General features: G+C 34.7%; 1 protein-coding gene across 1 annotated transcript; it reads left to right on the forward strand.

The window, feature by feature from the left end:
- The first annotated feature begins 4,252 nt into the window (after positions 1 to 4,252).
- LOC125650806 (zinc transporter ZIP1-like) lies at positions 4,253 to 9,407 on the forward strand. Its single transcript, XM_048879327.2, has 2 exons — positions 4,253 to 4,380; positions 8,332 to 9,407. The coding sequence occupies exon 2, from the start codon at positions 8,360 to 8,362 to the stop codon at positions 9,320 to 9,322; it is 963 nt and encodes a 320-aa protein (XP_048735284.2). The 5' UTR covers positions 4,253 to 4,380; positions 8,332 to 8,359; the 3' UTR covers positions 9,323 to 9,407.
- The last annotated feature ends 5,574 nt before the right edge of the window (positions 9,408 to 14,981 follow it).

Consider the following 14,981-nt stretch of genomic DNA (forward strand, 5'->3'; position numbering starts at 1 on the left):
TCAAAGTTTGTTTTTTTTTAAGTTTTTTTTTTTTTTTATATAGTTTTGTTAAAGTTAATGGCCAAACACACTTGATGTTGTGTTAATATATGATACATGTACAATGATTAGATTGATATTTTATTTGAAAAATATTTATTTTCATGGTAAAATGTCGTGAATTTTGAGCCTTGAAAAAAGGTCGTCGCGCGCAAAATCCCCCATGGGGATTTTTAAAAGTTGGCATGTATGCTAGTACGGTGTATGACTGCCAGACATACAGTTTCCGACGGGAGTTCCTGCGTACTGCGGTAGATTTTCTGGCAATGTACAGCTGATGTATGGATCATCGCCCCACGCCCCACGATGACTTAATATATTCCAAAACTGCTTAGAAAGTTGTATTCTGTTTGAATTAGTTTTTTCTGGACGGTACATAAGAATTCTACCAAAGTTGTCTGTGTGACTTGTCCATAACGAATGGCCTACAAAAATAATCAGGACATTCGGATTTTCCGACAGTTCCTTTAATAACTGGTCCAGATGAATAATTCGTTCTTCCTCTGGATCCCAATTCCAACCATTATACGCAAGAAGGAGCCCTTAAAGTGGCTAATTTCTCTTCCGATAAGTTGGCAGTTACATGTACTTTTGTCGCCATGTTTCGAGGGAAAATTACTCTTATAAATTTTCAACTGAAGTGTAAACAAGATTTCATTAACGTACAACGCATTTACTCATAATTAACCTGTTTAGCATAAAATCGATGTCCGTGTGAATCATATTCTAACAATCCATAATAATTATTATCAATCGTATCCATTCCTAAGCATAACCTGCTGAATTCTATTATAATTAATGTAATTGTATGCAAATTTTATTACTATTATCGTGTGACTATCTCTATATGAAGAAGCCAAAACCGTTTCCCTCTCGAGCTGGGTTAACGCGGTAAGCATCAAAAGATTGCACAGACGCCTCGATCGCCAAATAAGATAGATAAGATATACACAAAGACTAGTAACTAAATGTCCATCAATTTCTAACATCCAATCTGAAGCTTAATTTCTCCTGACTGACAAGGGTTCACAGACCAGGTAAATTTGAAGGCGGTGCTTATTTTCTCGGTCTTGATAGCGATCCCGACTTTGTGTGTGCGCATGTGCACGTCAAGCTTTGTGCCTTCACTGTCTTACTTACAAATGAATACTCCGCCATCAGCCAATTCTAAACAGACCATACGACAGGGGTCCAAATCATTTATGGGGCGAAATTTGATATAATAATAATGGCTGCTTGAAAGCGAGCCCGATAGGACACACATACCTGGCATACTATAAAACCAGGCCTGGTCTCATTGGCCTAGCCTGGCCTCAAAATTGGCCTGGCCCCAATATGCTCCATCCCAAATTTTGGAATGGCCTCAAAAGTTGGCCTGGCCTCAAATTTGGCCTGAAACATTTTTTTTTTTGTTGGTCTCAACCAAAAAACAAAAAAACAAAAACAAAAACAAAAACAAAAAAAACCACAGCAAAAAAAAACAAAAAAAAACAAAAAAAAAAAACCCACAAAAAACAAGAACATTTATAAATTTTAATTGATTTCATTGATTTATTATTGGTTTTAGTTTTTTCAAAGTCATAGCAGATTAATGATATGTTTTTGTTGTTTTGTAAATGTGCACTTTAAAATAATCATAAATTACCATAAATCTGATTGATTTTATTGAATATCTATCGATCAATTTCTTTTCTTTTCCATTCCTAAGTTATGTACTAGTACACACCGAAAGAGATTACACAACTAATGAAAGGATTGGCATATTGATTTCAGAACTGTGATTAATTTCATTGATTTCTTATTGGTTTTAGTTTTTCAAAGTTGTAGAAGATAAAATGCACATTAGAATAAACATGAACTACTACCAATCTGATTGATTTTCCTAACTATGTACTAGAACACCAAATAGTATATTGATGAAATGATTGATTTATTGATATTTTCTGTATTCAACAGAATTCAATTTGATATCGATTTACATATTATCAAAGTGTTACAATTGTATTGTCATTATATTAAATTTGATTTTAAGAGCAGCGCACATTCAGAACAGAGCATGTGGTCTTGTTTTCAATGTGCAGATGCCACGCATTTAGTGTTACTTGTTTAATTTCAAAAGCATGAGAGATGGCATTTTAAAAACATAAAAATGTTTGCTAGCATAATGATGATAACCAATAAACTAAGGATTTAGATTCGTATTTTAGAGTTCATTTATTTGTACTTCACGTAAAATAAACAATGAAGATTAAAACGGACAGAATGTACAATAAATTTTTTTTTCTCTTCATTTCATTATTGATTTTCAATACTCATACTAAAAATGACAAGTTCCCATGCTATGGAGGTCTGCTTTGTCAGAATAAAGGAAATATCTATCACCATAGTAAAGGATGGTAATGAAAACTTTTGCTGAAGTTGGAAATTCCATTTTACAGAAACAATGGAGCAGTCCAACATTTGCAAATAGGATGTTTGATCCAACAGAAAATTTTAATTATAACGCACGTTATGATTGTGCCTAAACTAAATAAGGTATACAAAACTGTCTGTCTGAATTTTCAAAATTGTGATTTTTTTCTTCTTCTGGTTTTGTGATAAAGCAACAGCAAAATAGAACTAATTACAATTATTACATTGCATCTGTCCACCCTATTCTTTTTTATACCAAAACCTGCATAGTTAACAAAAACAGTCACTTGTACCTATCTAACCACTGCAGCAGCTGCATCTGAGCAAATATCAGATAATACTTATGATATCATCTTAAAATGGAGAAAAAAACTTTTGCATCTACAAAGTCATAAAGTGCAGCTTTAATTTTGTGCTTTACTTCTTAACGTTATTTGACTGTCATTCAAATCATCTCTCATTCTGATAATTATTGAAAATAAACGTTCGGTGCAAAGCTGTGTGACATTTCAAACCCGTATATCATAGATGACCTTGATCAACCTTGACTTCCTGTCAAGACCCGTGCTGTAGAACTCTGTGTTAAAATATGTTATAAATAATCTAATATCCCATTACAGTACTAGTGTTACATGTTTGTTTCAAATAGTTTAAACAGATATGAACATCTTTAATTTATTAAAGTTGTGGTTTTAATCGGTATGTTTTATGGTAGTATTTTTATTTCTTGATATTAAACTCATTGTTCTTATCAATAAGAGTAAAGGCAGTACACTACATTGCAGTGTGTGAAGTGTGATGATTCATCATTAAGGTAGTGTGAATTTGTTTAAATTCATTATCAATAAGTGAAGTGGATCATTAGTAAAATGAGAGTTTTCAAAGTGCATATTTACAAAACAACACAAACATATCATTTATGTTCAACAATTTTGAAAAATCAAAACCAATAATAAAACGATGAAATCAATCATAATTCAGAAAAAATCAATATGCCAATCATTTCATTAGTTGTGTATACATTTTTAGTGTGTACTAGTACACAAGTTAGGAAGGGAAAAGAAAATGATTTAATCAATAAATTGATCAATAGATATTCAATAAAATCAATCAGATTGGTGGTAGTTCGTGATTATTTCAATATGCACAGTTACAAAACAACAGAAACATGTAATTTATCTGTTATGACTTTGAAAAGCATAATTAAGGCCAGGCAAATTTTGAGGCCAGGCCAGGCCAATGGGGCCAGGTCAGGTTTTATAGTATGCCTTCATACCTTGCATCATGTGCAGATAGAAGAAATGGGAATGGCATTTATAAATCTTTGAGCCGTGACACTAACCGATGTATAATATATGCATGGATGAAATTGAATTTTTATAGTTGATACCGATATGAAAAAAAAAACCCACAAAAAACACACACACACAAGATCGACAAATGTTTGGCACACAATGAAGTCTTACATATTTATCAGTTATTGGTTTTATACTGCATTCGTAACTCTTGTGCAACGCTGTAAAAATTGTAGAAAAATAAGTACAGGTAGAACATATTTAAGCAACGCGCATTGTTAGAATATAACTAAATACAAAGACCTCAAGGACTCAGTTCGCTCTCCAGTTGAGTACACACTATTAAGTACACACAATTCAAGGATTACAAAACATTTCCATTCACGCACCCGCCACGTGATGAGCTTTGCACACCGTAAAATTTAAATCGATCGTATTAGCTTTTAAACATTTCATCAGGATATCCTATATTTAACCTCAACTACGCTTGTCAACAAACATATGTTTTAGCAAACGTTTGCACACGTCACCACACTCGCTATACGTTCCTGAGCTTTGCACACGAATTATAAATATCACCTGAGCAGGGATCAATAACCGAGATTGTAGCTGTGAGCGCTACTTGCTTTGAAAGGTAAAGATATCGATACATACTCAGTTTTGAAATGTAACCTATGATTGTGTCTATCTATCTATATTGAATCATGTTTTTTCAAGCAGTGCATCATTTTGTGCTGATGAAAAAGTTATGCCTAGTTATTTCTCATAAAAGATATTTCATGTACATGATACCATCGTCGCAGACCACGGTTTTGAGTCCCCACACCCTCCGATGATGGAGAGATGATGGAGAGAATCGATGAGAAGCGCCCGTGGGTAACTGACGGTGGAATAATGTTCGCATTAGTTAAAAAATCTCCATTTTTACTCGTAACACGTGCGACTTCTTGTCTCTGAGAACTACTCTGTGAGACGTCCTACTCTCAGATTTTAGCGAGTCTTAGTAAATTATCAAACTTCTGTTTTGGGAAAATTTGTATGAAATGAAATTCCATCTTCGTTGCCGATGTTATGATTAAAGAGCATGGCGCCGTTTCATTGTTTGTTCTGGAGCACGTGTTACAAATGTGTATATTCTAACACGTGTACACACGAAATGGAAACTACTATACAAAGAGGAATAACTTTTAAGACATCGTTAATATTAAGTACTAGTAATTTCTCTATATGTAAATACTACAACTTTTTCTTTCTCTCTCTCTGTCTTTCTCTCTCAAACCGATATTTCTGATAAGGATTATATAACAATAACAACTGAATCAGGAATTAATTAAACAATTAACAATAGTACAATTTCTAGAACCAATAAAGATTTTCAAATTACTGTACAATTCTTCATTTCCACGGGAGTCTTTAATTTCTTTCAACTTTTTATTGTTTTGATTTTGAATGGCATTTTTGTATTGTAGGAATATTGTTTCGGCGTGATATATATTTTCGCGATCTTAGAGTATTCCCGTCATTTATACCGCTGATATAAATGTGCATAATTACGTAAGTCGGTCTATGGATTTGGTGTATTGTGTTATGACTATAGAACTTTCCACAGACTGCAAAACGCATAGCGAACGACAAATCATGACCTACAAAATCAACGCACAGAAAACAGGCTAATTTGGGAAGTTCAGCTTGGTTCAACTTCCAAGGTCATTGGGCACAGCGAGCATGGATTTATTGGTGGGGACTTTTATGAGCCGCATCACACCTTCCCCTTTCTGTGATACATACCCAACATGTTTAGAAAACGTCCACTTAAAGATATAATCCTATATCTAAACTGAATTACAAACAGAAGGATTTTTTTCGTTAAATGTTTTTATAATGCTTTATTTTCAGACATTTACAATACAATCTACATACATGACATCACACACAAAATCACACACATGCATACTATCTTCCATACTGAACACTTTCTTCATAACTATAATTGTAATATCGTATTTGACAGCTAATCATAATTCTTTATGCTTATAGTAATTCATTCTAATAGTTCGTTCACCGAAATTTTGCGATAATTAACCACAATACAGATTTAAATCTAAGCCCCGATTTCAAAAAGTCAAGTTAATTAACTATGAGGCGCCGTTTTAATATTTTTGAAGTATTTGCTGATATATAAAACAAAATCATTTTTTTTATATCAAAAAGTCTATTTTCTGATATCAGAAATTCGAATTCTTGATATCAAATAATAACAATCATTTTCTGATATAAAAAAATTGATTATTTGATATAAAAAAAATGAATTTCTGATATCAGGAAATCAAACTGATTTCTTGATATCACAAAATATATTTTCTGATATCATCAAAAATTTGATTATTTGATATAAAAAATCATTTTCTTATATCAAAAATTCGAATATTTGATATTTAAAAAAAATCATTTTCTGATATAAAAAAAATACATCAAATTTCCAGATATAAAAAAAATATAATTTTTAATATCAGAAATTCACATTCTTGATATAAAAATAGAAGACATTTTCTGATATCAAAATTCAAATTCCTGATATTAAAAATCATTTTCTGATATCAAAAATCGATTTTCTGATATAAAAAAAATGAATTTCTGATATCAGAAAATAAAAAGAAAATGGCGAAAAATCTTTACATAAATAATGAATACTCCCTTGGCCTGTAGAAAATGATAGCAGAAAAACTTTGTCATTTGATCTTCATTTGACGTCATAACTTTTTTGCAAAATATTTTTAAAATATATTAATCTTTTTGCATGATAGAAATATATATCTTTGGCGAGAATTTTATTCACTGAATACAATATTTTCTAGTAAACTATCTGATAGTCAGATACTGAAAAGGTTTATATTATCTGTAAACGATCATTTAACTGTCGAGGGCAATAACTCGTGCTGGCATTTTCTATGATTTATCTCACTGATATGTAGTAGCATTCCATTATCACCTGCATCTGGTGTTTATGTCTCTCAACTCATTTGATATGCTAAAGCATGTTTTGTGTATGAACACTTTGTAAATCGAGGCAGCCTACTGACAAATAAGTTAATATCAAAGGGGTTTCACCGGTCTCGTTTGAAGTGAACACTTCTTCAGGATCGACCCCGTTCATTTCATAGCGAATCGCGGACAAAGCAGTGCTGACCATTGTAGATATGGAAAAATTTGCCATAATGAATTAGATTAACCATTTATTCCCCATATGCATCTACAGGTTTGCAACAAATTTCAGGCGGGAAGCTGAAGGTTGCATCACAGGGAGCATTCATGAAGTCGTTCGTAGTTTTATATGAGGCTTAAATTATTTCCTGATATCAAAAAATCAATTTTCTGATATCAGAAAATACGAACCATTTTTTGATATCACAAAATCATTTTCTGATATCAAGAAATGTAATTCCTGATATCAAAAAATCAAATTCTTGATATCAGAAAAACAAATTATTTATTGATATCAAGTGGGAGCACGGCTTTATAATGACGCACTCAAGATGTGACGAGTTCAATGAGGGAAATAATTTTATAATTCAATTTAAAGTTAGGAAACTCAATATTTTATTATTTACATATATGTATATAATTAAAAGTTCGATTATTTTGTAACTTTAAACTTTTTGTAAATCTACCAGTTGGTAGAAACTGGAAGCACAAGTTTTACCGCGTATGTTGTTACAAGGTGAAGGTCAGCTGATCCGAGTATTGAAAATATACCTATCAACAAAATGATACTAAAAGTAATAATAACAAATGTAGCCTATATACAGCTTTGGGTTTTCGTCACTTGTTATACACGGTATTGTAACCCTAACCCTGCCCCTCTAAACTGATGAATTTGTGTTATTGAAAATAGCATTAAAGAATTTGATAATTTTCTCCCATACACTCTGTGCGGTTATCGTGGTCTGTCTCTCTGGTTTCAACGAATGTAATGGAGTCTTGTTCTTCATATATTCTATTACACCCCCCCCCCCGAAACATATCGCTGTGCCCTTATGTGGCCCTCCACTTAGTGGAGTGTAACTAAAGTGATTCACAACTATTCACGGAGGCTTAAATTTTAAAAAAGAAGAGATTTTTATCCTGATTTTTTCATCTCCTGGAAGGGATATTTGAGCGAAATTTAATCCTCTTTAACGTGATTGCTTTCAATGCTTTGTGGCAAGTTTGATCGAAATTGTTAAAGTGGTTCGAAAATATTCACAGTTTACAGAGGGCAAAAGTTAACTGAAATTTTAAGTTCAAGATAAAATGACAGTTACACAATTTATGTACAAGTACTGGGAAAGAAAACTGAACTTCCACATACAAATTTAGCCATATCTCGTGGTCATTACAGCTGTCACAAATCACAGTAGTATTTCATTTGTTTGATAACATTGTTCACGTTATCAATGTTAATCTTTCTTTGGTCCATATCAAATCAAGTCTTCACAGATATTTTTGAAATGCATATAATTTAGCTAAATCATTCTTTAAATTAGCCTAATCAGAATTGAACCAGGGATATGGAATTTGTAATAATACTTTTGTTTTGTTATTACAGGTGTTCTCTTTGGTGCAATAAATCAAACATGGCGTCTGCTGCTCGAATTTCAGGAATCTTCATCATGTTTTTCATCATCTTCCTATTTGGACTCGTGCCGTTCGCATTGCTAAGAGTGTTCGAAAAGAAATTCTCAAGAGAGAACGTGAAGAAATGGATTGGAATTCTGAACTGTTTTAATGGCGGAATCTTTCTAGGAACAGCTATTTTGCATTTGTTGCCCGAGGCTAGAGAGATGTTGACGAATTATATCTCATACGATTATCCGATCACCGAAGCCATTACCGGATGTGGGTGTTTGATAACACTCACGCTGGAGCACCTGGTTATGTACTATAGTAATGGACATCCTGTGCATGATACATGTCATGGATGTGAAAGAGAAAGAGAAAAAGAAGAGGGCACCGCGAAGAAATTAAATATTGAAATTACAGAGAAAGAAACCAGTATTGATAGTATTTCTGGAAAATCTGGAGACAGCGTGAAAGTGGAAGAGCCTCACTTAAGATTTTTTGCCTTTCGTTCGTTTCTTCTGCTTTTGGCCCTGTCGTTTCACATGGTTTTTGAGGGCTTGGCCGTAGGTCTGCAAACAGAAGAAGAAGATGCTTGGATTCTGTTGGGAGTTCTCTCTCTTCACAAGGTCGCAGTGGCCTTCAGTGTTGGGGTTCAGTTGAAAGAAAATCTAAGAAAGTTCCAATATGTGATTTTGTCGTTGTTTGCGTTATCAATTATGACACCGATCGGGGTCGTGATTGGATATATTGTAGCGGAGACTGGAGAAGACGCGCATGGGCAGGGCATTGCTTCCGGAGTCCTACAGAGCCTTTCCGTTGGCTGTTTCCTCTATGTGACTTTTATGGAAATTCTTGGCAATGAATTATACCCAACTAAAGAAAGAAGCCATTGGAAGGTCTTGTTCACAGTCATTGGTTTTGCAGTTATTGCTGCCATTCAGTTTATTAAACATGATCACGAACATCATGGTCATTAGTTGGTTCTGATATCCACATCACATATGTAAGAGGCATGACAAGGATATAGATCTTATTTTGAAATAAAATTTGCCGACTTTGCTAGATAATTTTTGTTCGTTTTTTCTTGTCCACCAGGACATTTCTTACAGATGTAGGGTACTGTACATCGTCACATTTTAATTGACACTTGACAGAAAAATGAATCGGCTTTGTCAGTGTCTGACTTTCGTATCTGCACATATCTGGCTTTTACCAAATATGAATCCTTCTAAAAATAAGTACACATTCCGCAATTTTCAAGCTTTTGAATTCACGCACCTTTCGTCGGTTGTCATTTCTTCATATTTCGATATTTTATTGAACATAAATTTCATTGGCAAACTAACAAGTCAACATTATGACAAACGGGATAGCGACTTCAGTTTTTCCACCGTCAACTTTCCAATGTTTGTGTAGTAATACTCTACTGTTATTATCCGCAGCTGTGTGGAGTTTACGTTAGTAAAATAACACTTTCCGGGTGTGTTGTTATGCCGGTGTTGTAGAGTGAGCCTTCCCCCATAATGAGACTTCCCCCCGGAAGTATGGCTCTAGAGTGAGCCTTCCCCCGGAAGTCTGGCTCTAGAGTGAGCCTTCCCCCTGGGGGAAGGCTCACTCTAGAGCAGGAGAACCCCCGGGGAAGTCTCATTCTAAAGCCAGACTTCCCCGTGGGAAGACCTACTCTATCACTAGTTGTAGAGTCAGACTTGCTATTTCCCCATTTTATTTTCAGATCATTACACAAAGTTTCCGCCGAACCTGATTTGCTCCCCAACCAAATTGCTTGTGATTTTGAAATATTTAAACGTAGTCCAGAAATCATTCTAAACATATAAATAACTCTCATAGATTCTCTAAGTGATTTTTCACTGCCATCTAACGTTAAAAAAGAGTCGTCCGCATACTGGCCTAATTTATTTTATTTTCCAGCCACAGTTACACCCTTTTCAATTTTCTTTTAAGTGCTTTTGCCAACAATTCTACTGTAGTAATAAAGATATATGGTGCCAATGGATCTCCTTGTCTACAGACTCGTTCAAGACTGAAGAATTTATATAAGTTTCCATTGTTAATTATACAACTGGTACTAGAGGTGTATAGAGTAAGAAACCATTTTACAATAGATTCCCCAAAATTGAAGGACCTGAGTGCCTTTACAATAAAATCCCATTCCAATGAATCAAACACTTTTTCAAAATCTAATAATAATAACAATCCTGGCTGATTTTCCTTTTTTAGATAGTCAATCAAGTCATAGAAAAAACGAGTGCTTTCACCAATAAACCGTCCCTTTATAAAACCCTTCTGAGAGTCACCTATGATACTTGTTAGTACTTTCTTTAAACGATTTGCTATGGCACTAAAACCAATTTTGTAATCAACATTAATAATGATATTGGTCGCCAATTCTTTATATAGCGTCTATCTATTTCTTCTTGGGAATGCAAGTTATTACACCTTGGGATTGAAATTCAAAGACAAATTGCTGATTTTAAAAACAATGCAAAGTACATCATGAATTGTTGAGTCCAAATCAGTGTATTGTACAGAAAATGAACTCTAGTTTTTATGTTAAATTTTTATATCAAGTTTTGAAGGAAAATGAGTTCATAGCCCCACAACTCAAAAGAGAGAAGTGGGAAACTTATCTCAGTGAAACTATTTCAGAAAAATGTTGGGAATTTCATTATATGAATGCATCTTTATGCACAAAAGAAAGAAAATTAATTTATTTTCAATACCGTATTCTTATGTGTTATATACACTGTAGCTACAAACTCTTTCCTTCGCAAACTTAAACTTGTAGATAATGACTTGTGTTCATTTTGCAAAAGTGAAAGAGAAACAGTCACTCATATTTTTTATGACTGGGTGTATGTATCTGCCTTCTGGAGAGATTTTGTGAAATGGTACAATGCATTTATCAAAGGTTATAAAATCACAAAAAGAAGTGTGTTACTAGGCAATATTGATGGAAGTTGTTTGGAAAATTTTCTTCTTTTGTTAGCCAAAAAAGTACATTTAAATACTATAGAAATTTAGAAAAATATTGTCAAAATGTATTTCATTTCATAGCAAATCCAAAATGCTTGGTAAATGGACATTGTATGATAATATAATAGACAAGTAGTTTGTTGAAAATCATAATACATTTATATGAAAAATAAAATAATTACCTTTATCTTTGAATGTGTATGTGTATATATGTATGTTTATGTGTGTATATATATTTATGTGTGTGTATGTATATATTATACATGTATATATAATATATACAATTCACTGTTATTGTTGATACAGAAGGTGCACAGAGTAATTGCAAGTGTGAATGAGCGAGTGTAGATCACAGTTTGAATGTTTGTATGTATAAATGTGTTGAAAATACAAAAATAAAACATTTTTTTAAAAAGTAGGTAGGTAGGTAGATAGGTATAGGTAGGTAGGTAGAGAGGTAGATAGGTAAGTAATTCCGTGCCCGATAAACTAAAATTTATTTCATAGTTTGCATAAGAGGGGATGAAAGCGGGGGTGTCCCTCTAGAGCGAGACTTCAAGAGGGTGTTATGGCTCTAGAGTGAGTCTTCCCCCTGGGGGTAAGGTTTATTCTATAGCACGTCTGCTGGGGGGAGGCTCACTCTAGAGCGAGACTACCGGGGGGAAGGCTCACTCTAGAGCCAGACTTCCGCAGGGAGGAAGGCTCACTCTAGAGCCAGACTTCCGCAGGGGGGAAGGCTCACTCTAGAGCCAGACTTCCGTGGGAAAGGCTGGCTCTGGGGGGAAGTCTCACTCTAGAGCCAGACTTCCGGGGGGGGGGGGGGGGGGGGGGGGGGAGTCTCACTATGGGGGGAAGTCTGGCTCTATAACAGGTACATGTTCTTTAGTTAGACGAAATTAGGGCTACCTAACATACCAGGAAGTGTACCAGTCACGTGATCGGATATTAATACATTCTATTATTGAACATAGATGTTAACGGCAAATTAACAACTCAACTTTTTGACAAACATAATATGACGTCAGCTTCTCCATCGTTTATATAGCAATATTTCATTATCAGTGGCGGATATAAGGGGGGCGCAGCCGGCGCCCCCCCCCCCCCTAAAATTTTCAAATTTAAGGTAAATCGTGGTATCTTGTTTAGAAAAATATACTAAACGATAAAAGAGGCAATAATTTCTTCCACTCCCGGAGAAATAAATGAAATAATCTTTTGATTTCTTGAATTACTTTATTGGAATAACTTAATTTTTTCCAAAAAACCTTTAAAATTTGCGTCATTTTACTAATTTCATCTTATTAAAAATGATAGAAAATAGTAGAAATGACTTAAATAGGAGACATATTTCAAGCCCTATAAAATCTCTAAAATCCAGGAGCTTCGCCCCCTGGGTGGCCTCAAGGCGACCCCCTGCCTCATAAAGTGTCACCTCCCGTAACCGCAATTCCTGGATCCGCCCCCTCATTATCACATGCATATGGTGTTTATGTCTCTCAACTGATTCAATACGGAGAAGCTTGTTCTGTGTTTGGTTAGTTTTTAAATTCAGACAGGCTGCTGACAAATAAGTTGATGTTACTAAGGTTTCAGCAATCTCGTTGAACGTTTTAAATATTTCGCAAATTCTATGGTCGTCATAACGATCTAGTTTACGACTACAACCCTTCATTGGGTCAAACGCTGTCTGAAGTGTTCATACCGATTGTTAGGTCGTTCTTTTCATACTAATTTTGAAATTAAGGATTACTCCGCCTATCCGATCGAGATATAGGGATCACGGCGGTTGCGACCGGTCGACAGGGGATACTTACCCCTCCTACGAACCTGACCCAAGGGTCCGTGTTTGTCTTACTCTAAATTCTGTATCCTTTGATTGATTATTGTTCGTTATTTTCACTTTTTCACGGTACGCATTTTTGTTTTGACGTGTCTGATGCGATATTTTAATATTCCTCTTATGCTTTTTTTCCTCTTCTGACAAAGCGACAAGTTCTTCCTTTTCATAATCGTCTGGTATAATCTTAATTCTACGTGAAGTGGCATAAATTTAGACCTATAAAAACCAGTTATCGATCTATCTCATAAATCCCACAAACAATACAAAATCGAGAACAGGACCAACACGGACCCATGGAAACACCAGAGATGAGAAGAGATGTTTAGGAGGAGTAAACATCACTGTTTTACTGTCACACCCGCCTATAGCCCCCTTTTCTTTTTCAGGAGTAATCTAAAGTCAAAATCAGTATGATTGATTGATTGATTGATTGATTGATTATATGTTAAGAGGGACTCTCGCGACTCTCGGGAATTTTTCGCTGATATGGAGAAGTCACCATTGCCGGTGAAGGGCTGCAAAATTTAGGCTTGTGCTCGGCGCTTTCGGCCTTTGAGCAGGGAGAGATCTTTATCGTGCCACACCTGCTATGACACGGGGCTTCGGTTTTGCGGTCTCATCCGAAGGATCGCCCCCATTTAGTCGCCTCTTACGACAAGCAAGGGGTACTGAGGACCTATTCTAACCCAGATCCCCACGGGATTTTCGACTTTGAAAAAATATTAAGAAATTTAGTTTGCACTGTATAGTTCTGTCAGATTGTTAAATACCGATAGGCACGCTGCGTCACGAGGACTGTTTAAATATACTGTATATGTATATGACGATAAAAGGCAGTTACTGCAGTGGGAGCGCTTGAAGTTCAATGTCGCCACGTTCATCATTGCGATCAGCTCGAGTACTTTTACTGTTACAACGTATACTCAGTACAAATATTTATTCAATGTACTTTAAGAAATTTACTGACACATTCTTCTTTTCATATTAAGATTATATATACTGATAAATTTACAAATTTTGTCAATAAACTCCGAAAGGCTAGCTCCAGATTTACTACTTGCACATTTAATATTATTCCATATGTGAGGTGAAGTCCGTTACGTGTAACTATAATAGAATCTTACTTGATTAACAAATGTTGTAAAATTAATTAAAATCCTACTTTCAGTTTTAGATAAACTACCCTGAAATAGCAAAAATGATACTACAGTGGCGGACACGCTTTGGCGGATCTAAGCCGGTTTTATTTATTTATTTTTATTTTTAATAGCAACTTAAGATGAGATATTAAGTAAATCCATTGTTTATCGATGCTTGATTTTGATCTCACAGAAGAAATAAGTTTCGGTAATTTTTTAATAAATGAAATATGCCTGTTCGTTTTTTAGTCTTGACTCAGCCAAGGTATGAAAATTTCCAGAACGAAGCACCGAAGGCATTGCATCACTATAGACGCGTAGCCTACAACCAATCGCACATTCTCGGGCCTTTCCGGCAGACCGAGATGACTGATTTACAACATGATCAGCATAAAATTGTGTAGGTGTTCAGTGATAGTTATACTTATAATAGTTTTAACTGGGTCCATATTTATCATTTTATGAAGATTTATAGTTATATTACTTCAACGAAGAACATGTACACCTTCCCGAGACCAACGATCCGACACATCGATAAATTTTTAAATGCGACATTCATCTGATATTTGCGACGTTCTTAATTTTTGCCGTGGTTATAGAAGTCACTGTTACGACTTTTTGTAATAATTCATTAACAGTTACTGATAGGTACAGACATATGGA

The sequence above is a fragment of the Ostrea edulis genome, chromosome 5, assembly GCF_947568905.1.
Source record: "Ostrea edulis chromosome 5, xbOstEdul1.1, whole genome shotgun sequence".
NCBI classification, from domain to species: domain Eukaryota; kingdom Metazoa; phylum Mollusca; class Bivalvia; order Ostreida; family Ostreidae; genus Ostrea; species Ostrea edulis.

Coding starts and splice junctions, on each gene's coding strand:
- LOC125650806 (XM_048879327.2), top strand. CDS start 8,360: ATGGCGTCTGCTGCTCGAATTTCAGGAATCTTCATCATGTTTTTCATC.